Source organism: Camelus bactrianus, chromosome 35 (genome assembly GCF_048773025.1).
Source record: "Camelus bactrianus isolate YW-2024 breed Bactrian camel chromosome 35, ASM4877302v1, whole genome shotgun sequence".
Classification (NCBI taxonomy): Eukaryota; Metazoa; Chordata; class Mammalia; order Artiodactyla; family Camelidae; genus Camelus; species Camelus bactrianus.
The window spans coordinates 9,124,281-9,151,522 of NC_133573.1; the positions used below are offsets into that span (position 1 = coordinate 9,124,281).

The following is a 27,242-nucleotide window of genomic DNA, read 5'->3' on the forward strand; positions in this document are numbered from 1 at the left end:
AACAGATTTCTTTCTTCTTCGGGGTACTGTTTGTTTCGAATTTCCCCCTGGTTTCAGAGAGGAAAGCACCACTTCTGTCTCCTGAGCTTGGCGGGCTGGTCGTCTGTATTCCATCTGCATGAACAACAGATAAGCCCCAGTTCCCGGCAACATTCTTTTCAAGAGGATGCGTTCTCATATCCGGTGCAGAGTAGTCGGCTGGAGCAAATGCTCCATCTCAGCCCGACGGGGACAACCCTGCCCACGTTTGCCGGCTGGGAGGAGGGAGCCGCTGTGCGCGCCGGCGTCCCCACACATCCTGCCCTGGGGAGCCAGCTGCCCACGGGGTGAAGCCTGGAATTCCCCAGCCGGAACATGAGAAAGTCATCGAGGCGGTTTCTCCAGAGGTGGCAGAACAAGTTTTCTCCATGTCTCTGCCAGTAACACCCGTGGCACCTGGGAGTTTACGCAACAGACTTCCAAGCTCCCCCTGGACGTGCCTCTCTGATTCTGAGAGCGTCGGTCACTCTCCTGGCTGTGTTTGCACAGGAATTGTCTTCTTGGAGGTCAGATCTTTTTCTCCTCCTCCTTGACCTTTTGTTAGTGACCTATTTCTATAAAACCCTTTGGATGTGGGCTGAAACATGATAATCAGATAGCCAAAAAGAGATTTCCAATCTGGCATCATTCAAACAGATGTTTACTGAGCAGTGACAGGGACGAAAGGTTTTCCAGAGAGCTCACTCGAAGGCAGTCTTCCTGGCAGTGGAGCACGGAGACTTAACCTCCTCAGACTAGACCACCCGCCCTGAGGGTTCATTATCTAATCGGCCCGGGGCTGCGGGCTCACTCCTTAGACGGAGGCTGCCACCTCTCCCGTTTGTGTGCGGGCCTTGTCTCCTGCTTCTGCCTGCTGGACAGCTTTCCGTGGCCAGACCCAAGGCTCTCTGAGGGCCGGACCCATGTCCGGTAACCTGTCTCCCCCCAACCCCGCAACCTTGCACGCGGGAAGTGCTTCGGAGACTTCCGTTGCTTCGTTGGCACCTCTGAAGATCTGCGGGCACCTCCTCTGTGCCTCCGTGTTCATCCACACGGTGCTGCAGAGACGGTCTAGGCTGGAGAGGCAGGTGCAGCTGCACACTAGCCATTCTTACGACGGCCAGACAGAGAGCTCCGCCCCACGTGATGTGTCTGTTCTAGGGGTGAAGCAGACCCCACAGAGCCAAGCTGGAATCCCAGCCCCGCCTCCCCACCTCCCGGTGACCTCTTCTGTGAAATTGGGGTTAATGTTTTTGTGAGGATTAAATGAAGTATAACATGCGGGACATGCCTGTCAGGAGTTCTGTAAAAATCTCCTCCTTTCCCTGACTCCTCCTGAGTTTCCTGCAGGTGCGCCGTCCACCCGCCGTCCACGTGTCTTCCACGTTCTTGCCGGCTCGCTGTTCTCCCTCTTTTACATTATAAGGCTCCCCGGAATTGGGGTGCCGACTCCTAATAAAAGTCAGGGTCACTTATTAACGACACATAACTACAGATACTCATGTCACACCTATTACGTCCTGAGCTCCGTGCTAAGCGTCTTGGAAGCATCGTCTCATTTAATTCTCCCGACTTTTGAAGAAGTCCGGTTTTCATCCTCAGAGGGGAGGTGACAGGTTCAGAGAGGTTATGTAACACGGCCAAGTCTGCACAGCTAGCAAGTCGCCGAGCTGGGTCCCAAGCCCAGACTTGCCAGCTCTCAGCTATTGGCTGGTAGAATCCCGCCTCAGGAGGCTCCAAGACCCGCTGATGTTTCCCAAGGTGTGTTCACATCATTCTTGCCCATAAACTTGGTGCTGCTTGAGAGTTTGACCAATGACAACAATACAGTCTTCATGCACTACTTAGCTCTTTCAAAAATATTTAAATCACCCATTTCTCCTTGGTTTCCTACGTCGACTCATTAGTCTTGGACAGCCCTTTCCAGCTAGCATTTGGCTACTATCTTGTCAGTCTGTATGTTTTGAAATCTCACTCTTTGGCTCCAGGAGAGAAGTTCCGTCCATCTTCATATTTGGTTAATCCCAAACACAGATCAGATTAAACTCTTGCTTAGTATCCAAGTGCTTTGGTCTCTTGTTAAGATGAAGAGGTAAATCCTTAGGTGCTGGTTGATAATTAGACATTTCCTTTCGATTTGAAGCCAACTGTAGTGAGAACTGCGAGAAGGACCAGATCTGACGGGATGCTTGTCTGTTCCAGAGGAAGGGCTGGCAGAGAAAAGCGGAGGGAAGATGGCGCCATGTGTAAGGCTCCTTTTGTAAAAACTGCAAAAATGACCACTGGCAGCGAGAAGGAGCTGTCTAAGTAAGTTGCTTACTAAGTACTCGATCCAAGTTTGCAGGAGTCTTGGAGGTTGGTTGATTGATCGTTTTCTAGTTGGAGACATCATGGCTCTGAGAGAGGTTAACAACCCAAGATCTGGCACCAGTTAATAGCTGACTTGTGTTGGGTCTCTTTTATGTGTCCCTGCTCCTGTCAAAGATAGCAGATTTCCATCTTGTTAATTCCTAAGGGGCTAAACTTGGAACCTTGGAGCGGTGTTGCATGAGAAAAGACACGTATGTGTTCACATAACCGGAAGTGGGTAAAGCATTGTAACCAAGAGCTTGTACACCGTTCACCAAGTCTAGGTGCTGATTTGAGATTATTTCTCTTTTTTTTAATTTAATTTTGTTGTTGTATTTAATTTGGGGGGAAGGGGAGGTAATTGGGTTTATTTGATTTATTTTTAATGGAGGTACTGGGATGGAACCCAGGACCTCATGCGTGCTAGGCGCACACTCTACCACTGAGCTGTGCCCTCCCCACTGAAATTAGTTCTGTGTCTAGAATCTTCCTGGATGCGCTCACAGATCTTCAGCGTGTAAGACTCTCATTGCCCTGAGTACCTGAGGCTCTTCTGATTGTGTTTCTCCCTGGATTCGTTCTGTTCTGTCACTGGAGGGGATTAAGGGTGAATCTCTGCCTCCCAATTTCTGGCCTCCCTTTTAGCTGTCGCTCATGCCATCCAGAGGCCGCCCAGAGGGCACTGGTGGAGGCGGTGGGGAAGCTTCCTCAACATCGCAGAGCACCTGCTCCTTCTTCTGATGCCCTTGAGTATCTCTCTGAGGAGCTGTTACTGGGGCATCCTTGGCACTGGTACTCAGCCACCTCCCCTCCTGGTTGCCTATGTGTCTGGTTGCAGGTAGCAGCCGCACAGGCTCAGATCCCACCAGCTCCAAAAGAGAGCAGCTATGACAGCTCCGAGCGCGTGCCCGGGGAGTGCGTTTCCTTTACAGAGACAGGGGCCCCAGGAACCTCTTTGCAAATGCAGCGTGACAAGAACCCCAGTGCAGAGCTGCCCTTCGCTTGAGGAGGGTGGAGCAGGGGGCCCCAAGAATCTGCTCAACCTCCTTGTCCCTGTCCCATCCTCATCCACAGCAGCCCCAAAGGCATCACTGCAAACCCAGGGGCTCAAGAAACTAGAACTGGAAACAGTGCCTAGACCTCTGTTGCTCCTTGTAAAGATGAACTTGGAGAGGGGAGGGTATATAGCTCAGTGGTAGACGGTGTGCTTAGCATGCACGAGGTCCTGGGTTCAATCCCCAGTCCCTCCATTTAATAAACAAATAAACTAATTACCTCTCTCCCCACCAAAAAAAAAAAAAAAAAAATTTAACAAAATAAATAAATAAAATAATAAAGGTGAGCTTGGAGCCCCAGTGCTACCCACATTGCACAGACAGGTTCTTTTTTTGGCGAAGGTCTCCTTGAGCCGTGGGGAAGAAATGGTAATCATTTCTCGCTCTGTAATCCTACCCTGTGTGTACGTGTGTGGGTGTGCGTGCTCTCTCGTGGGAAGTCTGCCCTAGACGCTGAGGGTTCACCGTCCCAGGCCCAGTGCGGGACGCTGGACATGCGTGATCTCATTAGTCTTTACAGCAGATCGAAGAGAGCAGGTCACTTGCTCAGGGCCACCCATGTAGTGATGGTTTAGTGTGCATCAAAGCCAGATTGTTAAACCCTCCAGCAGTTACCAGGAACACGGAAATCTGCAGGTCTGGGCCAGGCAGCTCCCTTAGTTTGCAAAGATTTAAGTTAGTACCTGGCACCACGTTCCTCATGACGCAGCTTCAAGAATCAGGGTGCGAAACAGAGCCAGCCAGCGTGAGTGGCGCTCGATCCGGAGGCAGCCTCTTGAGCTGTCCACTCTGTCTTACGTGGCTTTGGTATTTAGGCTAATTATTCTAAATAGAGTTAATACAGGTAGCATTGATGAGCTCAAGACCAAAGCTTAACTAATCTCATAACTAGAGAGCAGATCATCCAAAACCGTTGTGCTTTACCACCCAGAGTTTAATGGTTTAATGTGATTTGTTGTGATTTTTGCCATCCGTGTATGTGTATATATATATATATATATATGGAATTCTGAGCTTTGACTTCATATCATCATTTTCTATTGAGACCTAGGCAGGAGTAAAGGGAAAACGACTTTTTCACTTGTGCTAGAAATTCTTTAATCTTCTTGGACCTAAGTTTCCACCCAGGCCTGTTTTTCCAATCTGAAGTCTGACTTCCCTCCAGTATTATTTTACATTCTTATTAATTCTTTAAATGATGGAATAAAGACCGCCTCATTCAATTTTTCCTGTGCCTTCACCTGTGAGCGGCGACTGTGACGAAGGGAGTGAGATTAACATTCAGGATGATTTAGCTGCGTTCTGTTAGACGGACGCAGACTGGCGATAGTCCAGGACTAGTAAGCACAGGTAAGTGACTCATGGAGGTGGAGACCTGAACCACTTCAAAAAGGGGAACCTGCAGGAAGGTCCAGCCATGTGTCACATGGGTGTGACGCCGTGTGGAGTTAGTATCTGAGAACCATGAGGTAATGGAGCCTTCACGAGAGTCAGACTTTTGTTTGAGTTTGCTATTGAATTTGGAAACCTGGGATTGACGCATGATGAAATCCAGGAAAGAGCTACGAAAATGATGAAAAGTTTGGGAGGTTGATTCTACAAAGAAACAACTTACAGGTGCTAGAGTTCTCTACCCAGATGAGATGCAACTTAATTATAGCATCCAAGCGTATGGCTGACAAAGCTTGTTTGTTTATTCAAGCTAATATTTATTAGCTGCTGTGGAGGCAGAAAGATGGTATATCCCAGCAGAGATGGTTAGTCTCTATTTCAAGCTAGAATGGGATGCGGGTGGTGGTGGAACCCAAGTTGGAGTCAAAATGTGCATAGACATTGAGAATTCTTCTCTTTGTTTTTGTTTCGGAAGGAGAGGTAATTAGGTTTACTTATTTGTTTGTTTATTATTATTTTTTTAAGGAGGTACTGGGGATTGAACCCAGGACCTTGTGCATGGGCTTAGCACGTGCTCTGCCACTGAGCTCTACCCTCCCAACCCAGACACTGAGAATTCTTGAGTATTAGGGTTATAAGAACTAGGTGCGTGGCAATTGAGGGAATACGGAGCTGCTTGCTCCTTGACTAAAAAGGAGATTCAGAATTGTGTACTTATGGGGATAAACTGAGCATTGCGGGGTTCTTGATACAAAAGCGTAGAAGTCCCTTCTAGTCTTATGATTCTGAGATGACTTCTTTACCACTGGAAGAAACAGAGCGGTCGACTCTGGGAATATGATTGGATGATTCTCAAATCTGCCATCCGTTCACGGAATTGTCCCAAAATGTTTCAGGAGGAAATGCAGTTCCTACCCTTTCGTCCAACAAATCTCACTGGCAGTTTTACTGGGATGACAATGATTCTATTATGCAGCTCCTGAAGATTTGACATCATTATGATGTCAAGCTTCCAGTCCGTGGCCACAGTGCGTCCCTCCGTCTGGGGTCTTTAGTTTTCCTCAGCAGAGTATTAGACTTCTCAGCAGGAATCGTGTACACCCTTCCCTAGACGAGTTCCCTAAGGGTTCGACGTCGTCTGCTGCTGTTGGAGGTGGCGTCACGTGAGCCCCCAGAAAGCACACGCAGTAATGCCCATCCGTCTCTGACACGGGCACAAGAGGCCCAGGAATCTTCAGCTTTCCCCCTCCCAGGGAGTCCCGGCGCCTTGCCTACCCCATCCAGGCAGAGAAGGCATGAGAGCTTCACTGCGGGAAAACCGTTTCAGAACCCAAACACTGCAGCCCAGAAGTGGTCCTTCTGGCCCAACCTAGGTCTCTCCAGTTGGCATTTCAGCTTATTTCCCTTCTGTTTGGCTTACAGTTGGCCTTCCACAGAGGGTTCCTGTCTGGCGGTCTGCTATTTGAATCATCAAGCAGATACTTCTGTGCTGCGTGTGAAAATATGTGTACCTTTTATTAGGAGGGAATTTGCTCATGATAGAGTATTGAGCTGAAAAAATACAATCAAAGCTAATTTTATTTTTAAAATATACATGCCTAGATTAAGAAGCCAAAAGAAAATGCACTACTGGTTATCTCTGGGTGTCTAGCTTGTGAATTATTTTTACACGTGTCTACATTGTCAGAATTTTTATGCTACATGTGTATTATCTTTGCTCTAAGCCAAAAAAAAGAAAGCATTTTTAAAGGAAAAAAAATTAAAACTATGTATTAAAATGACTGGCTTACACTTCATTTGCCCCTTCATGGTAGGAAAAGTCTATGAAAATTTGCTAGGGAAATTAAAATGGGTGTGTGACATAGCTTGGGATAATCAAGAAAGAGACAGCCTTCTCCAGAGGTGTGCATTTCCCTGTCAGTCCTTCTGACTGACTGTCAGTTACACCGAGTGCTGAGAGTCCGCTTCTCACACTTGGAGCTGAGCACTTGTTTCATTTCACGCTCCCTGGACTCCGGGGGTAAATCCCCCAGCCGCAGCGTGGGCTCTGGTTCAGTTCCTTCGTGGTCCAGATGTGTGTCCCCTTGTCAGCTGGCCAAGTGACCCCACTGTTAATTGACAGGTTCTCAGGAATCAGACAGTTCTCAGTCGGCCAAGAAAGACATGCTGGCAGCCTTGAAATCCAGGCAGGAAGCCCTGGAGGAGACACTTCGCCAGCGGCTGGAAGAGCTGAAGAAACTCTGCCTCCGAGAAGCGGTAAGCAGTGACCATTCCGTCCTGGGGAAGTCTGCGTTGTCCCTGCCCTCATCTGTCTTCTCTTTTTATAAAAGGCCAGGGTGGGCTGCATAAGGAGTGTAAGTGGGAGCAACAGCTCTTCTGAAACCCAGATGTTGACAACACCCAGCCCCTGGGATGAGCGCCATCAGAAACAGGAGTCTTGGACCGGAAGGAGACTCCCTGACCCCAGTGAAAGCAGGTCCTGGCTGAATCCCACATGGGGCCCCACTAGGGACCAAATGTCAAGTCTTACCAACAGTCACGAAAACAGTTGTGAACAACAATATTTGCACGGTGCCCCGTAGTTTATAAAGCATTTCGTCATGTAATAATAGTGCAGCACTGGATATGATGGTTTGCTACCATTTTCCTAAGATCTTGTGCCTGAGTTTATCGTTGTGGTGGCTTTTGGTTTCCTTGAGTGTATTTCAGATTGACCTTTGGAGGTCGTACTGAGAGGCATCCTCGGGATTCAAAAGGAAATCGGATTCCACCTGATGCGTGATCCCCTTTAAAATTCACAGTCTGGTGTCTCATCTTCCACTTTTTTGTTGGGGCGTGGTAATTAGGTTTGTTTGTTTATTTATTTATGGATGTACTGAGGATTGAACCCACGACCTCGTGCGCGCTGAGCACTCTACCACTGAGCTAGACCCTCCTCCACTTTTTTTTAAATGAAACTTTAGCCTAGTAAGCTAAAAAATCTCCTTTAAATGTATGCGAAGCAGTGCTAGTATGTGCACTAGTCTCCTACCTCACTGGGAATTTGAGGCTTTGCAGGTCACTGTCCATATTTATTTGAACATTCGTTTCCACCATCTTCTGCTTACTCCAGGATTCATTGTTACCATGTGTGAAGACTAGATTTTTCAGTGCAGCTCATGATCCTCTGTGTGTGTGTGTGTGTGCGCACATGCGTGCTTGTGCTTGCACATGGACACGCTGGGGTGGGAGCCTTCTGGAGAGAGATTGCCCCGCATATGACATCACAGGGACCCCTGTTGGTCAGCAGGTCAGAAGGGGGAGTATAAAGAGGGTTCCAAACTGAATCCAAGAGCCTTGCTCCCCTCCCCCAAATAGCAATGTCTTGCCGCAGGAGGAATGAAACATGGGGCCACAGCCTGAGATCATATTACAGCCCAACTTGGCTTCATTACGCCCTGGATTGATTTTAAACCAGAGCCGGCTCAAAGCGGACCCATGTTAGCGCAAATCCATGGCAAATCTTCGGCAAGCACTTGTCCCGGCTGGGGCATGTGCTCTGTGACGCTGTGACTATTAGCAATCTTTTTATAAAGACTATGCTGGAAGGACTGAAAAGGCCAGGGTTTGGATGTCTGCATTTAATCTTTTGTGAAGCCTTGTTTTGTTTTTAATAAAGGCAACATCCCTAAACCCAGCAGGGAATCGGCATCAGAAAATCGGTGAAACATGTCCAGGCAAGGTTAGCACGCCTGTTAAAGGTCTCTGCGCTGCTCTTAAAAATAAAAGCAAAATAAGGAAAACAAAGCTGCTTTTCATACTGTTGACACCCGAAAACAGAACTTGAGGGTCAAAAATAACCTCCCAAGAAGCCAGCGGCGGGCAGACTGCGTCTGTGGGTCTGTGTTCCCACCAGTCCCCCGACTCCTCTGAGGTTACGGGACAGGAGAATTTCTGGCCAACTCTGTCCTGCCCTTTCACTGTATCACACATGCCATGCCCTGCTGCTCAGGGGACTGAGAAGCGCCTTTCGTCCGTTGGGGAGTGGGGCAGCCAGAATGAGGTGGGGGGAGCGTTTGGCAGAATATAACCAACACAAGTATACAAGAGTGGGTACAGCTCAGTGGTAGAGCACGTGCTTAGCATGCACGAGGTCCTGCGTTCAGTCCCCAGCACCTCCGTGGAAGGAAGGAAGGAAGGAAGAAAGGAAGAAATTAATTACCTCCCCACTCCAAATTAAAAAAAAAAAAAAAAAAAGAACAAAAACCCAAAACAACAACAACAACAACAAGAATATAAGGGGAACCAAGCAAACCTCCCCAACAGAGTGTCTTGAATTATTCCTTCTCCACGCAGCTCTGGTTACATGTGAAATCAGATTAAATACGGAAAGTCAAGACCTAGACCCGAATACTTTTGAGCAGTTGGTGGAAAACTCAGTAGCTTCATTTTCTCAAAAAGATACTTTGTTTTCACACCACAGACTCTGCAGAGTTATAAATCAATGGCCGATTGAACAGCTTTTCCCTCCTTTTTATAAGTTTCAAGGTAAAAAAAGAAAGTCCTAACAGTATAAAAATCCCCCATAAGTTATGTTTTTTAGAGGCAGACTTTTAGGGAAGCCAATGAAAATGGTGCAGAATAAACACATAATTTTGGAGACATTTGAACCACATTTTTAAAAAAAGCAGAAGAAAAAAAAAACGAAAAGAAAATTGCAGAGCATTTCAGACTTAAAGAGTTGGCCATTGTGCTCTGAAATGCTTACACCGAGGAATCAGAAGCCCAAGAGGTCATTTCCCGGTGGCCTGAACCCCGGAGGCAAGCGGTCCAGGATCGCGGGGGCTGGGTGTGCTTGTACTGCTGGTTGCACACACTCACACGCACGCTCACACACCCTAGCGGGCGCAGACATCCATCTCAACGTTCCCGAGAAGAGCCTGCCAAGCTCCCCCACCGTCAGAGCGGCTCCTTGCACCTCTGTGCAGCCTCCGTGTTGACTTGGGACTGGAAGCCAGGGGTGGGCTCTAGCTGGGAGTGCCACCTGTCCCACTGGAGGCAGGCAGTGGCTCTCCCGGGTTTTTCCGGTCCTTGGAAGTGACTCCTTGCAGTTGATGACTTGGCTCCACCACACAGATGAACTGCTAACTCAAATTTGATCTTTATTCAAGCCCAGACATAACCCGCTCATGTAGAGCCTAATTCTAACCCTGAATCATTCTACAGACCTTTATGCAATGTCTAAGTGATTGTCACTATGGCAGTCTGTCAACTAAATTCACTGTCATTATGTCCACAGCAATGAGATTTCCAGAGCCTCAAACACACACACACACACACCAGATTTTTTAAAAACAGACTTGTCAATAATGTGAATTTATATTTTCACTTTTGACTGAAACTCACTTCTGTACATATTTAATGTCTTTTCAGCCTGTTCCTTGAGCATCTGGCCAGAGCAGAATAATTATTACTCATTCTCAGCTTCTGAATTATGTAATAATAATGCCTCTTTCTGGGATTTGCCATGTAGATACTGCTCTTCCTAAGAAAATTCATTTAAACCTTTCAGAATATTTGAGAGGGACTATTCGATGATCAGTAGAAGGGGACAGAGTTTGGAGCCAGAAAGACAGGCGATCTCATGATAGGTCTGCTGCTTCCTGGCCGGGCGGCCTCGCCGGGTTCAGAGAAGGCCCACTGGAGATACCTGGGAAGTGTACAAATGAATGAAATTTGGGTTTTATGATGGAAGCCAATGGTGATTTTATTTACTCAACAGGAATTTCCTTTGGGAAAAACTTTTCCAAGGGCATCTGTCCATAAAGGAAGGACTGCTCTCAGACATTTTTAGAGAAACGAAATTGCATTGCAGAAACTCCTGTTAACCTTAATATTGCATAAGGTTGGAATCTATGCATTGAGTCTATGCTTTGAAGTGTGTGTGTGTGTGTCCGTCTGTCCGTCCGAGAGACCGGTCACACACTCCTCTGATCTCCTCCCCCCTCGTGCTGTTGCACTGATGCAGGAGCTGACAGGCAAGCTGCCGGTCGAATATCCCTTGGATCCAGGGGAGGAGCCACCCATTGTGCGAAGAAGAATCGGAACTGCCTTCAAACTGGACGAGCAGAAAATCCTGCCCAAAGGAGAGGTGCGTGCTTCTCTCTGGGGTTGGACCCTCTCACACCCGCCTCACTTTCCTGTGGGCAGAGGCTCCTCGGTTTTCTCTGAGTGTCTTCATTCTACCTGATGCCAAATGCTGTCTCCTCTTTCCTCCCGAGCATCTCCTTTGACCTCTTCTTCTTAAGTCAGCTGGCTGGTCAGCCCGTGGCTCCCGTTGGTAGGACTGACGAGTTGCCTTGTGTGAACTTGTAATTTGTGATTTCCGTGGAGGTTGTGTGTCTAACTCGACAGGCCGGTCGCAAGTGGCCAGGTTAATGGAAGAATATTCCATAACGCTCACATGTACTTTTTAATGGCCTCCCAGCAATTGTTACTGAGAGCCAAGCGTAATGTGTTAGAAAACAACCAGAAAAGAAAGCAAGCAGAGGTCACGCCAGCAGGTGCATGATGCTGGGGAAAGACAATCAGGCCTGCCCTCGGTGGTCCTACCTCCACTCGGCTGCTGGAATCACTGCCGGAGCCTAAGCAAGATGCCTTCCCCACCTCCCTTGCCTGCGCTCAGAGGAGCCAGTGAAGCATCCTTCTATTTTACCCTCTTTGGCTAAAGATCGGTGGGGGCTGGGACCGGGGAGTTCAGACCTGGGGGCAGGGGGCACTTGGCTCTCCAGTTAATAGGTTATCCAGTCTCAGACCAAGAGAAATTCAAGGCCAGGCATACCTCAGACCCCAGGGCATGTCCAGGAAATGTCTTTCCAAATTTATTCCAAATCAAGTTACTCATTAAAATGCCATTGAACAGGAGGCTTAAAAGGGCAGGGATCGAAGCCAGTGGAGAAGGGGATACTGTATGTGTTTAGGTTTTTTAAAAAGTGAGAGAAACTGACGTCCTCACGCAGCACCTGTGGTGGGGGGGCCTGAGAGTGAGTTCAGAGGGAAACGCACGGGCCCTGGGGACGAGGGAAGGCGTGGATCAGTCTTCTGAGGTCTGTAGTAGTAGGTCCCCGTCCCCGGGAGACTGGGGGACACCCCCAGAAGCTTCGTCCAAAGCGAAAGGCAGTTTTCCTCTTCTGTACAGCGAAGCCCGTAATTCTCACTACTTCGGGCCGTCACCAGGATTCAGGGAGCCAGGCTACGGGAAGCGCTTCACTCGGTACTTGACGCCTGCTTGACCTCAGTAAACTTGAGGAGGTGTCAGAGGAGAGGTACCGGGCTGTGGGTGGGCCTGGGACCTTATCAGGGTCAGAACTGGGGTGAGGGCTGGTGGGATTTAGGAGACCATCTGGCAGAGTAGCTTTCAAACCCGGCTGTCATCAGAATTGCCTGGAAACGTCCACTCCTGTTGTGCCGGGCAGCCACCTGCACTCAGCTCTCCAGGGAGACCCCACTTGAGCGGGCACCTTCCCCCATCCCCTCCCCTCTCCCACCCCAGCCGCATTGTTCCTCCCGCGGCCCCATCGCCTCATCATGCCTCATTCACAGTCTCCAGTAAAAGATGCCTTTGGCTCCCTGAGAATTCCGTTGCATCCCCGTCTCCCTCCATTGTCCCTGCGGATATCTTGGGGGAGTTCCTGTTTCTCCCTGAAATGCCCTTGTTCGCCCTGCTCACACAGCAGGCAGCCATCTGCGTGGACAGGCCGCCAGCCTTGTCCTGGGCTCAGTTTAAGTAGTGAGAATTTGTCCTGGGTTCCCAGAAACCTCTGGGTCAGTGTCTTGGGCCAGGGCCGCCCTGACGGCCTGGGAACAGCTGTGAGGTGGAGTCACACTCACAGAACAGTCTTTGTCCCGGGTCACTTGTTTGTCTCCAGGCCCCGGGCAGGAGGCCATTCCAGTTACTCTTCGACCAAGAACAAATGCAGCGGGCATTTGACAGAACTGGAGAGTTTGTTAACCCCAAATAGTTCCTTTAACCCTTTTCCCTCTCACTCCTGGTCTCCCGTCCCTTCAAGCTGAAAGCTCTCAGCAGGTAGTGAGGTCCAGCTCAGAGTTTTGTGCTAGATGGAGGTCCCCAGCCTGGGACGTGGTACCCAGAGGCAAGGATGTTATCTCCGGCCATTAACTAGGAAGGTCTGTTGAGTCCAGCAGACTCGGTGATCTGCTTTTACGTGGCGAGACCCGTCCCTTTCAGGCTTTCGCCAGACTGTGCGTCCCCCAGAGCAGGATGTGTCTTGGGCTCCCCCGGCATCACTGGTCAGTGTTTGAAAAAGGCATTGGCTGAGTTGCAGAGAAGCCAGCAGATAATACGCTGTCCCTGGTTTCATCCTCTGGGTCCACCAGGCATCTTCTGGCAGCCACAGCTTCCTTTCTCCCAGGTCCGAAACTCTGTCTGGGGGGAAATTCATCCATCTGCTCCTTCTGCCAAAGTAAGGGGTAGAGAAGGGAGGGAGGCGCCCAGGAGAGGAAGGAGCATGCCCTGGAACCATCCAAGGTGCTGGGGAACTGCAGCCATCCTCATGTGGGGCCAGTCGGAACCCTGCTGTTTTAGAAACAGGCCAGTGTCAGAGGACAGCTGGAACTCACAAAAAGAGTTTCCAAAAGAGGCATGAGTGAGCAGGAATAAGTCTCAGCACAAAGGGTTCAAAATAAAAGAGACAGAGGGATGTGCTGGGGGGAGGGTGATGCGCCCCTGTGAGCCCCCTGCTAACAGACCCACAGGAAAGCCCGACAAAGACCACTCTAAAAACAGTGCCACTGCCTCCGCCCCAGACGACAAGGAAATGCCAACCCGATGGCTCTGGGTCTCCACGGAGACTTGGTCTTCGAGAACCTTGCTGGAGACCTTGGAAATGAACCCGAGGGACCCCCAGGCCTGCAGCAAGAAAGCACTCAGCTTCTCGCTGATGGTGCCAGTCTCTGGACCAGTGCTTGTCTCCAGACTGAAACAGGGACCGAGTATGGAAAGTGGGTGTGTCCAGGGCCCTGGCTCCCAGAGATTGTAGGAACCAGGCCACTTCGGGGCCAGGCAAGGTTGGGGTTGGGCATGAGGCTGCCAGTTTCCCAGTACGCGTGTCCCCAAGGACTCAGGCGCGCTCGTGCGGGGCAGGGGCGGGAGGACAGCGTCACCCTGCTCAGCATCCCGCTCAGTGTGGCCTGGCCTCTCCCTCCCGCAGGAAGCCGAGCTGGAACGCCTGGAGCGCGAGTTTGCCATCCAGTCCCAGATCACAGAGGCTGCCCGCCGCCTGGCCAGTGACCCGAATGTCAGCAAAAAACTCAAGAAGCAGAGGAAGACCTCTTACCTGAATGCACTGAAGAAGCTGCAGGAGATTGAAAGCGCGATCAATGAGAACCGCATCAAGTCTGGGAAGAAGCCCACCCAGAGGGCCTCGCTGATCATGGACGGTCAGTGCGGGGCACCCGGCGCCGTCCTGGGCGGGGCCGGAAGCCCAGCTCCCTGGTTGGCCTAGCGAGCTGCTTAACCACCCGGTGCCTTAACTTTTCCATCCATAAAATGAAGCTAGAAAGACCCGATACCAGTGAGAGCAATAGCGCGCTCTCGGGTCCCCAGAGGAAAGGGATTACACAGCTGTCACCATGCTCCTTATGGCCTCTTGGGAGAGCCTGCGGCAATGGGCAGGGGCTCCACGCTCCCCCCCAGCGCTCAGCCCGGAGCCCCCCAGGCTCCGGCACCCTCAGGTCTGGAAGGAAAGGCGGGTGGCTGGGGTACCCTGAGGCCAGCCCCCCCGCAGCCCTCCTTTGTCTCCAGGGGCTTCTGTCCCAACACTGGGGAAGCTGGGGAGGACTGGACTGCCCCCCACCACCATGGTCTAGACCCCCAAAACTCAGGGCTAGGAGTTGGGGAGATTACATCTGGTGAACACTAGAAGGAAATACCGCAGAATTCACCACCAACCATCAAGTCTGTCAAACTGTAATCATCCTTCCCCCCACCCCAAGTCAGTAAATTCTTTAAAATATATATCAAGTTGCCTTTCATAGGTGGTACACATTTAGAATACTTTTGCTCCAGGAAGACAAAGTAGAAGAGAGGTTCCCGGGACTGGGGGAGGCGGAACGGGGAGGTAATGCTTTGTGGGGCCAGAGTTTCAGTTTGGGAAGATGACAGTTCTGGAGAGGAATGGGGATGTTAGCTGCACAGCAGTGTGAATGAACTTAATGCCACTGCAGTGTACAGCCAGAAAGGGCTAAAATGGTCAAGTTTACGTTATGTATATTTTACCACTGTTGTGTGTGTGTGTGTGTGTGTGTATTTTTTGCTGCAACCTAAAAATGTGGGTGTACTGGGGAAGGAAGGGTAGACCAGAGACTCCAAGATGCTAGTCAAGGCTGTGTCTCCCAGTTGTTCATGGTTCATCAAACAATAAGAATGCAGCGAATTACAGAGGGAGGGTGTAGCCCAGTGGTAGAGCGCGTGCTTAGCATGCACGAGGTCCTGGGTCCAATCCCCAGTATAGCCGTTTAAAAAATAAATAAATAAACCTAATTACCTCTCCCTCAAAGTGTAGGAAAAAGAAGTGTGACAAATAAAGCGAATTCCTAGTTAAAAGAGAGAAGGAGACCATTAAAAAAAAAATCCTTTTGCTCTAGGAGATTTGGAGTAACTCTCCTTCCCCATCGCACCCTGTTGTCCTTGGCCAGGACTTTGTCATTCTGCCCCAGCTTCCTAAAGTCAGCCAGCCCTTCTGTCTTAGGACCTCATTTTGCCCCTTGTAGGGACTCAGGGGACCCAGTCTGCAAGGCTGATGCAGGGACACCAGATGGACGGAGGTCTCACTGATCTGGCCCCAGAAGAGCGTGGTTGGCCAGCCAGCCCAGCGAGGGCCGCTCTGTTAGGACGAGCATCAGGGTCTGTTCTCAGATCACTGTCTGACCAGCTGGAGGATGGTCCCAGGCAGGCCGGCAGCCGTCTGTTTTTAACTGCTCAAGAATATACTTTGCCTGCTTTCCTGCCTCCTGGAAATAGTTTCATCACAGGAGCCCGCTTGAATTAGAGGAGTAATTAAGCTTCTTCTTCGTTCCTTCGTCTGGTCTGTTATTTCCCGAGATAAAACACTAAACTTGGGATCTGAAGACCTGGAGTTTTTTGCTACCTTAACCAGGAGAGCAGAGCAGCCCTGATGTCCCTCAGTTTCCCCAGCTGTCGAAGGGGGAGGATGATCCTACTGTCTGTCTCTGGGTGTATTCTCATGGCTAATTGAATGGTGTCTGTGAAAATAAGCTTTGGAGAGAGAGAAGCTGTATTTAGAAGCTTGCTTTATCTGCTAATGACTTCAGAAGTTCATGGGGAAGCCGTTTACTGCCACATGAACAAAACCAAGTTCCTTGCCCTAGTTCTGTGTGTGTAGAATAGTCTCAGTTTATTTTCTTGGGTTTAGTGGGAACGTACCCTGAGATGGGCTGGCTCAGTGATGTGGTTCAGTCCTGCCAGGTAGATATCAAGCCGCTCAGCGTTGCTGCCTCCAGTGGAACAAGAGCCCAGATACACAAGGACTGGGTGCGCTGCAGTGTCTGGGGCCTGGGGACAGGTCATGACCCGCCGCGGGGATTGTCCAAAGAAATGCCCAGTGGCATTTTGATTGTGTTTCATGGGTTCTTGCTGATTAAAAAGAAGAGGGTATGGGATGGTGCGAAACCCACGATTCTCACAAATAGGGCTTTGTCTAAGGGACGGATGTGCTCAACTCATAGACTTTTGCCTTTTGTCTTCTCAGATGGAAATATTGCCAGTGAAGACAGTTCCCTGTCAGATGCCCTGGTTCTAGAGGATGGTAGGTTGTCTGTTTCCTGCTTGAGAACTCGGAGCATGGATTAAACCAGAATTAAGCTGTGTGTAGTCTAAGACAGCCCAGTGGAAAGCCAGGAGCCAGACCAGGATGGCACCATGGCCCAGTGGTCACTGGCTTGGCTGAGAGTGGGTAGGTGCTCCATGAACACATGTCTATTGGAATTTTATTATGTTTCGTCGGCCCAGAGGTAAGATTTAAAACGGTAGTCAGTGAGTAGTATTCTACTTTGTTAGTTACCAAAAATCACATTTTTACCTAAACAGACAATTTAAACACCATGTTTGGTTTCCTTTTCAGTATTTATAATTTCTTTGAGGAAAGAGGTAGGTATTGGTTTGGATCACGATTGAAACCTGCTAGGAGAGCCTGAAGAAAACTAAGCCTCTACCTTCCTGAGAAATAGTGATAGTGAAAGGGAAATGTCCCTTTCAACTCCTGGTCAGGCCTAGAAAACTGTCTTCTTATTTCCTATTGACCTCCATCACCACCACCATCATTACCATCTCCATCACCACCACCACCATCGTCATTACCATCTCCATCACCACCACCACCATTACCATCTTCATCACCACCACCGTCATTACCATCTCCACCACCACCACCATCACCACCAGCATCATCACCATCTCCACCATCATCATCATTACGATCTCTATCACCACCACCACCACCATCACCATCTCCACCACCACCATCATCGTCATTACCATCTCCATCACCACCATCATCATTACCATCTCCATCACCACCATCATCATTACCATCTCCACCACCACCACCATCGTCATTACCATCTCCATCACCACCACCACCACCATTACCATCTCCACCACCACCACCATCATTACTATCTCCATCACCACCACCATCGTCATTACCATCTCCATCATCACCATCATTGCCATCTCCATCACCATCACTATCATTACCATCTCCATCACCATCATTACCATCTCCATCACCATCACCACCACCACTGTCATCACCACCTCCATTACCACCACCACCATCATCATCACCATCTCCATCACCACCTCACATCAGGGAAGAAGGAATTGCAAACACAGAACCATCTCCAAGAATGTTGCCATGGATTTAAACCCAAACTGGGGAGGTCAGGGCCTTAAGGATGTGGAAATATATTTCAGTGGCAATTACTTTTTTTGCCCTTTCGGGAAACTTCAGGTAGGCAGTGATAAGTGGCTATTCAGGTGGAAAACATGAAAGATCTGTCTGGCTGAGTCATAATGATAATTGCAAGGATAGTCATCATGGTCACTGATGTGGGGAAAGGCTGGCGGGGTATTTACCCAGTAGTCTGGGCCCTGCTGTTCGCAGTCAGATCGTTGTATTTTCATCCATTACGCGGGTGGGAGGAGATGACGGACCTGCGGGGGCAGGGGGCATGTTCTGAACGTCAGAGATCCAGCCCTCGTTTGGGCCTCTGTGGACTCCAGTCTCCGCAGGGGAGGGAACCGGAACATTTGGAGGAGATGCCTTTGCAGAGAGGAGTTGGGGGAGGTGTCGATCGTTGCTGGCTGATCTTGATGCATCCCTTGTGATCAGTTTCCTCCCCATGTTCCAGACCCCGCGCCTCCCAAGGGGCACTGTTGCCTCACTGGGGCCCCCACTCCCATCGCCTGCTTGCTCCTTCCAGGCTCTTTTCTTTACGGATTTGAGGGGTACAGGAGTGGAACTGTAGCGTGTGCCCAGGTTTCAAGGTTGGAGGATGGAGAATTTGGCCCTGAAGAGCAGACTAGTTGAAAATGATTTAGGGCCAAGTGAAAGGCCGGTGGAGTTTGAGGTTGGCTGCTGTGTATTTTTCTCCCACCTCTGCCTTCACAGTGAACACTGAATTTTTCCTGCTGCTCTCTGCTCAAGGCCGCCCTCCCCGGGCTCTCAACCCTAGGTGTCTCCCTGAACCCATCCTGAGCCCCTCTCCTGGCCCTGCCCACTTTTGAACCCTGCCAGATGACTAGTCCTCAAACAGGATTTTTATCCCAACACATCTGGGCTTAAACTGTTGCGGTGTTTTCCAGGGGCTTTCAGACCAAATGCTGACTCCTTAGCCTGGAATTGAAGGCTCCCTGTCAGCGAGGGCTCCTTGCTTATCTCAGAGCTCACAGCAGGTCTTCTGCACTTGAACTTGACCAGGACCCTCCCCTCTCTTCCTCTGGGCCTCCTCACCAGCCACAGCCCCTGCGGGGCCTGGCCCTGGGCTCCTCCCTGCCTCCTCCCCTCTACCGGCCCTGCCCCCGGCACAGCAGTGTGAGAGCATCACTCCCCTGAAGACAGGGAATAATCTTCTATGCATATTTAATAGTTGTAGCGCCTCCCCTTCCCACAGAACCTAAGGTGTTTCCAATATGAAAGTATCACACAGGAAAATATTAAAAGACAAGATAGGTAGTTCTGATAAAAAGCAGAGAGAGTGAATGCCCAGAGCCACCAGCAGATGACACTTGACAGGTAGACTTTCATTCATTTTTTCCAACAAATATTTACTGAGCACGTACTGTGTCAACAGTCATTCTAGGCACTGAGGCGATAGCAGTGAACAGAATAGACCATCATAGGCCTGAAGCTCCCCCAAAGCAGAGTAGATGCCTCCTGTCTATTAAAAGAAAACTTGGAACATAATGATGACCCCCTTTTGGTGTTGGTATGAAGCAACCGTTTGTCGTTGGTATTGAATGAAACTGGGGCTTCACTCCATTTGTCGCTAATCAGAAGTGACATTTCTCCTGTTTAATGCTGCCCTGACATTTAGACTTGGTGTGTTCTGGTTTGACTTGGCTTGTCTTGGTGACAGGGGAAGGGGCGGGGGTTCGAAGCCGGGATGCCTTGGGAGCAGGTCTGCTCCCAGGCTCTGATGTCCGGGAGGAGGTGGGTGGGGTCTGTCTGGACAGTGGGAAGGATGACCCTTGCTCACATCCTCTCTTTCCATCTTTGTGCAGAAGACTCTCAGGTCACCAGCACACTGTCCCCCTTACAGTCCCCTCACAAGGGACTTCCTCCTCGGCCTCCGTCGCACAACAGGCCGCCTCCCCCCCAGTCCCTGGAGGGACTCAGGCAAACACACTATCACCGCAACGACTATGACAAGTCGCCCATCAAGCCCAAAATGTGGAGCGAGTCCTCTTTAGATGAGCCTTACGAGAAGGTCAAGAAACGTTCCTCCCACAGTCACTCCAGGTGAGCTGGGCCGGGAAGACCCCACGAATCACTGTCCGCTCTTGGGAAGAATCCCAGGGCTGTCCCGGGTAGCATCGGCCACTCACAGATCCCCACCACCCCGGGAGCACCTCCCCAGGCTTTGCCCACAGCGCCCTCTGCTGCCAACCCGCTCCAGGTGCGGATTTGTCACTGACAGGGAAATGGGGGTTTCGGTTCACGGTCCAGGCGTTGGCCGCTGGCTTGAGTGTTGTTAAAGTCCGTGGGAATTCATTAGGAAATCTCAGGCAGCACTGTTCTGAAGGGGCAAGTGAGAGTCCACTCAGAAGCAACCCAAAGGGGCTCAGAACCCTAAGCCATCATCCAACAGAATTCAGAGCCAAACAGCTGTAATCTTAGCTGTGTATTATCAGCTCATTACTCAGCTGATGTTGGAGAGAGCAGTTCGGGAAGACGTTTTTGGTCTGCTTCTCTGTTCGTCTCATTTCCTTACATTATACCCTATAAAGCTCCCAGTGGGTGCCCAGACAGGTACTTGTTTGTCTCTTGGAAAACACAAACTGTGGTTGAGAGCAAGGGCTTCACAGAACAGTCACACTGCCTGTTCCAGAGAGAGCTGGTGAGGGTCTCCATTTCCCATTGCCCTGGAGGTCAGGGATAAGGACCCCCACCCACTTCTGAAGGTCAAGGGTGGGAGTCCTGGGGTAGCTTCCCCAATACCAAGATTGATGCCCCAAGGTCACAGTCGGCTACCCCAAGGTCACAGTCAGCTACCTGGGAGGGGTGCGGGTCTGTCTGGCAGTGACCAGCGCATCCTCCTCCGGTTTCCAGCAGCCACAAGCGTTTCCCCAGCACAGGGAGCTGTGCCGAAGCCGGCGGGGGCAGCAGCTCCCTACAGAACAGCCCCATCCGCAGCCTCCCGCACTGGAACTCGCAGTCCAGCATGCCGTCCACACCCGACCTACGAGTCCGCAGCCCCCACTACGTTCATTCCACGAGGTGAGTCCACCCCCTCCCTCCCTAGCCCAGACCTTCCTTTATAAAATTTGGCATGGCTGGCCCCAAATGGGTCCAAATAACTGGTGAACTAGAGTCAGGACTGAGCCAACGAGGTGGGTTCTTAAAGTGAAGCAGAATCAAAAACCAAGCTGGCAGGAGGAAGCCCACGCTAGCCAAGAGACCCATTATATCCCTCTGCCCCCGTCCAGTGGGCACCAGTCGGTCAGAGGATCCCCTGGAGACAGTGGGCATTGAAAGTGCTTTCTTAAGTGAAACTGAGGCAGGAAGGGTAGCCAGATTAGCCGGCAGAGGGGGCTGTGCCGGGACCAGAACAACCTTGCCTACCCTGCTGGGGGGATCTTTATTGGCTAGTCCTCATGTATCTTTCTATTGGAGCCTCAGTTTATCCTGGACTAGCTCTAACGCCCCAAGGTGTAAATTCATTAAAGAGCAAGAGAAATGGGCAAAAGTGAGGCTTCAGTGAATCAAACCTTCCTTTTCTAAAAAGAGGCAAAACCAAAGCCATCACTCCATTTTCTCCAAAACTAAGTGCACAGGGAGTGTAGCTGGAAGGGACAGATGGTGTGATCTTCTGTAAGTGGTGGACCATTTATACGGGATAAGATTGAGCTCTCCAGGCAAGGGGCTCGCGTTCATTCATTCATTCACTCGTTCCTGCAACAGATATTTATCAAGTGCCTGTACCTACCAGGTACTATTCCTGGCATAGAGCAGTGGACAAAACAGACCGCACACATGCTCTCATCAGGCTGACGTTTTAGTAGGTAGAGAGTCACAGCAAAGAAATAGTCAGAAGTGGTAAGTATTGAGAAGAAAAATGAACAGGGCAAGGGGGCTGGAGAGTGAAGGGAGAGAGTACTTAAATGGGAGCATCGGAGGTTTCTGTAATAAGGTGACATTTGAGCAGAGGTACCTGGATGGATGGGGTAGCAAGCGCTAAGGGTACTCGGGAGACAGCAAGGTCAAAGCCCCAGACGCAGGCCTGCACTTGGCATGTTCGCAGGGGGCCGATGTGGCCAGAACAGAGTGGTGGAGAGGGGCAGGACCAGAGAGGAAACCCAGCCCAAGTCAAGGAGGGCCACTTGGTGGGGACTTCACAGTCCACCCTGAGTGACAGTCAGCCCTGGACTCACCTCTTCCTTGTACGTGGCCGACCCAGCCATGGTGAATTTCTCTGGAGTCCTTTCACGCTGCCTCGGCCATCATGATGGACATTTACCGTGTGGCTCAAATAAGCAGAATGGATTGTAGACAAAATAGTGGAAAGCCCAGTATCTGCATCAGTCATTATTAAGTCTTCCGTGTTCCACCAGCCTTCCGTGTTAGACTGGCGTTCACAGGGACATGGAAATCTGTTTACATGGGTTTCATAATAGTACTGGGTGGAACCACATGAATGCTTCTGCTGGGCTGTTTCTGGACCTACGAAACGGGCATTTCATCTGGTTTACCGTTAACACTGGAACAGGGGTTCTCTGTGTCTGTAGAATCCCTCTCCACCTTAAAAGGGGGGGGTCGTGACTATTGGCAATACTTTTTTCAGAAGAAACCCTTATATGGGCGCCGTCCTGTGTCCCCATCCCCTGCTCAGAATCAAAAATCACAGCAGAGGCTCGCCTCCTGATCCGTAGTCCCCTCCCGCCCCCTCCCGCCCCGCCTTCACCTGGGAGCCATGGGAAGCACTTGTATTCCCAGGGCACGACTTTCCCAAATGCGCATTTGCGGGAGGCCCTGGGCCGAGAGGCATCGTGTGCTCTCTCCCGAGTCGGTGATCGCAGGGCCTCCACCCCGTCCCCGGGGCGCCCCCAGGCCCACCCAGCCGTCTCCCCGCAGGTCGGTGGACCTCAGCCCCACGCGGCTGCACAGCCTGGCCCTGCACTTTAGGCACCGGAGCTCCAGCTTGGAGTCCCAGGGCAAGCTCCTGGGCTCGGAGAACGACACGGGGAGCCCTGACTTCTACACGCCACGGACTCGTAGCAGCAACGGCTCGGACCCCATGGACGACTGCTCGTCGTGCACCAGCCACTCGAGCTCGGAGCACTACTACCCGGCGCAGATGAACGCCAACTACTCAACGCTGGCCGAGGACTCGCCGTCGAAGGCGCGCGCGCGCCAGCGGCAGCGGCGGCGGGCGGCGGGCGCGCTGGGCGCGGCGAACTCGGGCAGCATGCCCAACCTGGCGGCGCGCGGCGGCGGCGGTGGCGGCGGCGCGCACGGCGTCTACCTGCACAGCCAGAGCCAGCCCAGCTCGCAGTACCGCATCAAGGAGTACCCGCTGTACATCGAGGGCAGCGCCACGCCCGTGGTCGTGCGCAGCCTGGAGAGCGACCAGGAGGGCCACTACAGCGTCAAGGCGCAGTTCAAGACCTCCAACTCGTACACCGCCGGCGGCCTGTTCCGCGAGAGCTGGCGCGGCGGCGACGAGGGCGACGCGGGCCGCCTGACGCCGTCGCGCTCGCAGATCCTGCGGACTCCGTCGCTGGGCCGCGAGGGCGCCCACGACAAGGGCGCGGGGCGCGCCGCCGTCTCGGACGAGCTGCGCCAGTGGTACCAGCGCTCCAGCGCCTCGCACAAGGACCACAGCCGCCTGTCGCACACCAGCTCCACTTCCTCGGACAGCGGCTCCCAGTACAGCACCTCCTCCCACAGCACCTTCGTGGCGCACAGCAGGGTCACCAGGATGCCCCAGATGTGCAAGGCCACGTCAGGTGAGGGCGGGGTGGGGGGGGGAGAGACCCGACTGGGGGAGGAGGTCTGGATGTGAGCTGGTGGGGACCTGTTTCAAGGACTTGCAGGTTTTCTTAGCGCATGCAGTGAGAAGAGATGTTGATTCTAGAAACCTAGCTGTCAGCTGTGTGAGACCAGAGGTCTCCCTCCCCCTCCTTCCCCATCCCTTCCATCGTACCCCTGGTTTTGCCCAGCGACAAAGGTGGGAAGGGGTAGGGCAGCACATAAGCCCCCACCCCCGTGTGGGCTGAGCCGTCTCCCATTTCAGCCTCCTGAGTGGGGGTACACACCATCTCTCTAGCCGCTTCTCCTTGTAAGGACAGAGATCCAGCAAGCCGCGAAGTCTGCCTCTCAGGGTTTATCCAGTCACACGAGCACCTTTCCCCCAGTGAAAAGGGAAACGGTGATAGGTTAGCGATCCGAGTGGTACCCTGGCAGAGGAAAGCGTGCTCTGGGCATGGCTTGATCTTGAAGCCCCGAGATTTGGCCAGAGTCTCCCCAGGTAGCGCAGACTGGCTACGAATGAGGTGGTGAGCTCCGTGTGTAACCTCCCTGGGTGACTTCATAGATGACTTGTGACTGCTCCTTTTGTTCCCATTTCACTGGTGTTACGACCTAACCGAAGTGATTTCTGTAAAGTGCTTTCGATGCTCTGTAACCCTATTAGGAGGAGCCTCGGTTAGACTGGTCAAGAGTATTTCTGTTTTGTCAAAATTGTAGCCCTTGTCTGGTAGATTTGCTTTACCTAAAGAGATTAGGTCAATCTTTCGAAATGTTTTAGACTAAAAATTCTCAGTGGCTGTATATGAGCTTTACTGATGAAAAAGACTCCATTCCCAAGAAAGCAAAGGGATGCGTTTAAGCAGGATTGACTTCCTGCTTAATTTTCCCAACTAAAAAAGTCCTGCCCCCATCAGTAAGCTCCTGGTAGGCAGAGCTGGATGAACTTTGAAAAGCCCAGCCCTGTCTCAGGTGTCCTAACGTGGTGACTTGTAAGCCTCAAACAGCAGGGACCACAGGCTTGGAGAACCTTTCTGGAGGTTGCCTGTTCGTAACGAAGAGCACAGTTTTAACACTGGGGCCACCTCAGGAAGCGCCCTGGGGTGTAGCTCTCTGGTGTCCAGAGAAATAGGCCCTCCCTGCACTAGGCCAGCTCAGGTCCCCCACAGAGGACCGTGAAGGCCATCGCCATCCCTGTGGCCACTTCCCAGTGGCCAAGTGGGGACCGAGGACCCCAGGAGGGCTTGACTCAGAATGGAGTCACACCGCTGTGGGGAGAAAATGGAATTGGCTGCATGTGGGGAAAGGGTGAACGTTTCCCCACGGGGACCCTGTCACAGGGTCACACCCAGCGTCTCTGGAAAGAAGCTCCTTCACTTGGCCGTGTCTGACCCCTGTCTTTTCTGCACCACCTACACGCAGCTGCCTTACCTCAAAGCCAGAGAAGCTCAACGCCGTCAAGTGAAGTTGGAGCGACGCCCCCCAGCAGCCCCCACCACATCCTGACCTGGCAGACCGGGTGAGTTCCCCTCTCCGACCTCTGGTCCTCCCTTCCAGGTTCTGGAACAATCCTCAGCATCTCTCGTCAGGTAGAAAGAGTAGAAATGAAAGATCCTAGGGACAGAGGGCTTATCGGCAAAAGAATGATGTGTCTTCAGCAGTGGGAAGCCCCTTCCTTCCCGAAGGAGCCATGCGTTGCTGTCACCCACCACCCCTCTCCTTTCCATCGCTGCCTCTGTCTTCGGGTGAATTCTGTCTACTTTCTTTCAAAGTCGGTGGTGGCCCCTGAAACGTGGGGAAGGTGGGTCCCGGAAGTTAAACTGCACCTCTTTGGCCAGAATTCCAGACGGCATTTGTTGTGGGTTCCGATGACACCTGGCTGACCTCAGAATGCCAGCCAAGGAGAGCCTTAAGCAGCCCCTGTGCTGAGCCCCAGCCTGGTGTTTCACCTGCTCCACGGTGTGGCCACTGTCTTGGTGTCAGGATGCAGCCTGAGAGAAAAAAGCAGGAGGCTCAGATCCCCTCTCTGTCCCAGCCAACCCCTTGTTCATAACCAATAAACATAGGGGATCAGGCACTCTGAGACCTTAGGAAGTGGCCCACAGTCCATGAAACCAAAACTCAGCTCCTTTTTTAGCTTTAAATGTAGGCATAGGACACTAAACGGGGACACGTAGAATGTTCTGGTCCGTGGCAGAGTCTAGCAGATACACGTCCCCTGCCTCCTGCTTCCTTCACCATCCCTGCCTCTTGCTGCTCCTAGCATGTGGCCGCTGAGATGCTGTTACATTCTGTCAATACCTCCTAAGGGAGTTAGAGGTCCCTTGATCCGGCTTATTCAGCGTCTGCTGGAGCCTCGGTGGGGATGTCTGGGAAAAGGTGCCGGCTGTCTGTGAGCGAAACCGGGGGAAGAACTGGGCCACAGGGCTCACTGACCGCATTCCAGGCTCCGTGCTTGGCTGGCATTTTTTGTTCCTGCAGATTTGTCTCTAGTGATGTTAAACCAGGCTTTTATTCAGCCTCGGTAGGTGCTAACAGGTACTGAGTGCTTGCTGTGTACTCAGAGGCGGGGCGTCCCTTCTAACACACGTGAGCTCAGGGAAGTACCCAGATTCCTCAGCTCTGTACACACAGCTCGGAGGGGATCTGTACCTCGCCAGTGTCGCTCAGCTGGAATTTCAGCCCTGCGCTCTGTGGCCTCAGAGCCCTGTCTTTTCCCCCTAAGCCAGTGGTTCTTAAAATGCGGTCCCCAGGCTAGGAACATAAGCACCGCCTGGGGTCTTGCATGTTGCAGGCCCACCCATGACCTCCGGCACCAGAAACTCTGGGGTGGGGCCCAGCGGCCTGTGTGCTAACAAGTCCTCTGGGGATTCTGATCACGGAAGCATCCCGGTTGCCTCTTACCCCTCTTGAGTTAAGAGACCCTGTGGTCCCAACTGCCAGTGTTCTTGTGGCCACTCTGACTGCTCTGTCTTTTGAGCAGCGGATACCCCCTGCCCTTATTAATACATGTCCCTAAAACACTCCCTTATGTACCTTCCAGACCCCAGCTCTCGCTCTTGTGGCCAGGCAGCCTCTGCAAGTCTTAGGGCCCAAGAATTTCTAGAAGATAGATTCATAAAAGATTGACAGCGCTTCTGTCTCTGTGGTACCTCTGGTGGCAAACCCATCTCACCCCGAATAAGGAACCTCAGATTTCAGGCTGTCGCTCTGGTTTTTTGGTTCACACCCAGTCTTACATGAGCCAAATGTATGATTGTTACTTAACTGACAGCAGGCTTTGGAACTTACGGGTACCCCCCACTTGCCTTTACACTGGAGTGGGTCTCAGAACGTGCCTGTGTTTCACCCCACACAGCCAGTGAGGACTCAAGACAAATTTGGGAAAAAAAAGAAATTTTGGTCTTTAACCTCTTTTGTAGGGGGGAGGGTATAGCTCAGTGGTAAAGCATGTGCTTAGTGTGCATAAGGTCCTGGGTTCAATCCACGGTACCTCCATTTAAAAAAAATAAATAACCTAATTACCTCCCCCCCAAAATTACTAAATTTAAACTCTTTTTATCAGACTGACTTGAACTATCATTAACAAACAATGACTAGTCTCTGTGAGAAGAAAATGAGAGATGGGTCAAACGTGCCGAAGCCTGCCGGCCTTCCTAAC

At 51.4% G+C, this 27,242-nt stretch overlaps 1 protein-coding gene across 13 annotated transcripts in view; it reads left to right on the forward strand.

The window, feature by feature from the left end:
* FRMD4A (FERM domain containing 4A) overlaps nt 1-27,242 on the forward strand; it is a 576,901-nt gene that overhangs the window by 539,181 nt on the left and 10,478 nt on the right. For all 13 annotated transcript variants that reach the window (XM_074358292.1, XM_074358293.1, XM_074358298.1 and 10 more), the window contains 8 exons: nt 6,937-7,070; nt 10,822-10,944; nt 14,024-14,252; nt 16,583-16,639; nt 19,618-19,855; nt 20,666-20,833; nt 22,688-23,562; nt 25,004-25,100. In XM_074358292.1, coding sequence (XP_074214393.1) covers nt 6,937-7,070; nt 10,822-10,944; nt 14,024-14,252; nt 16,583-16,639; nt 19,618-19,855; nt 20,666-20,833; nt 22,688-23,562; nt 25,004-25,100 — 1,921 coding nt within the window. The remainder of the gene's footprint in view (nt 1-6,936; nt 7,071-10,821; nt 10,945-14,023; nt 14,253-16,582; nt 16,640-19,617; nt 19,856-20,665; nt 20,834-22,687; nt 23,563-25,003; nt 25,101-27,242) is intronic.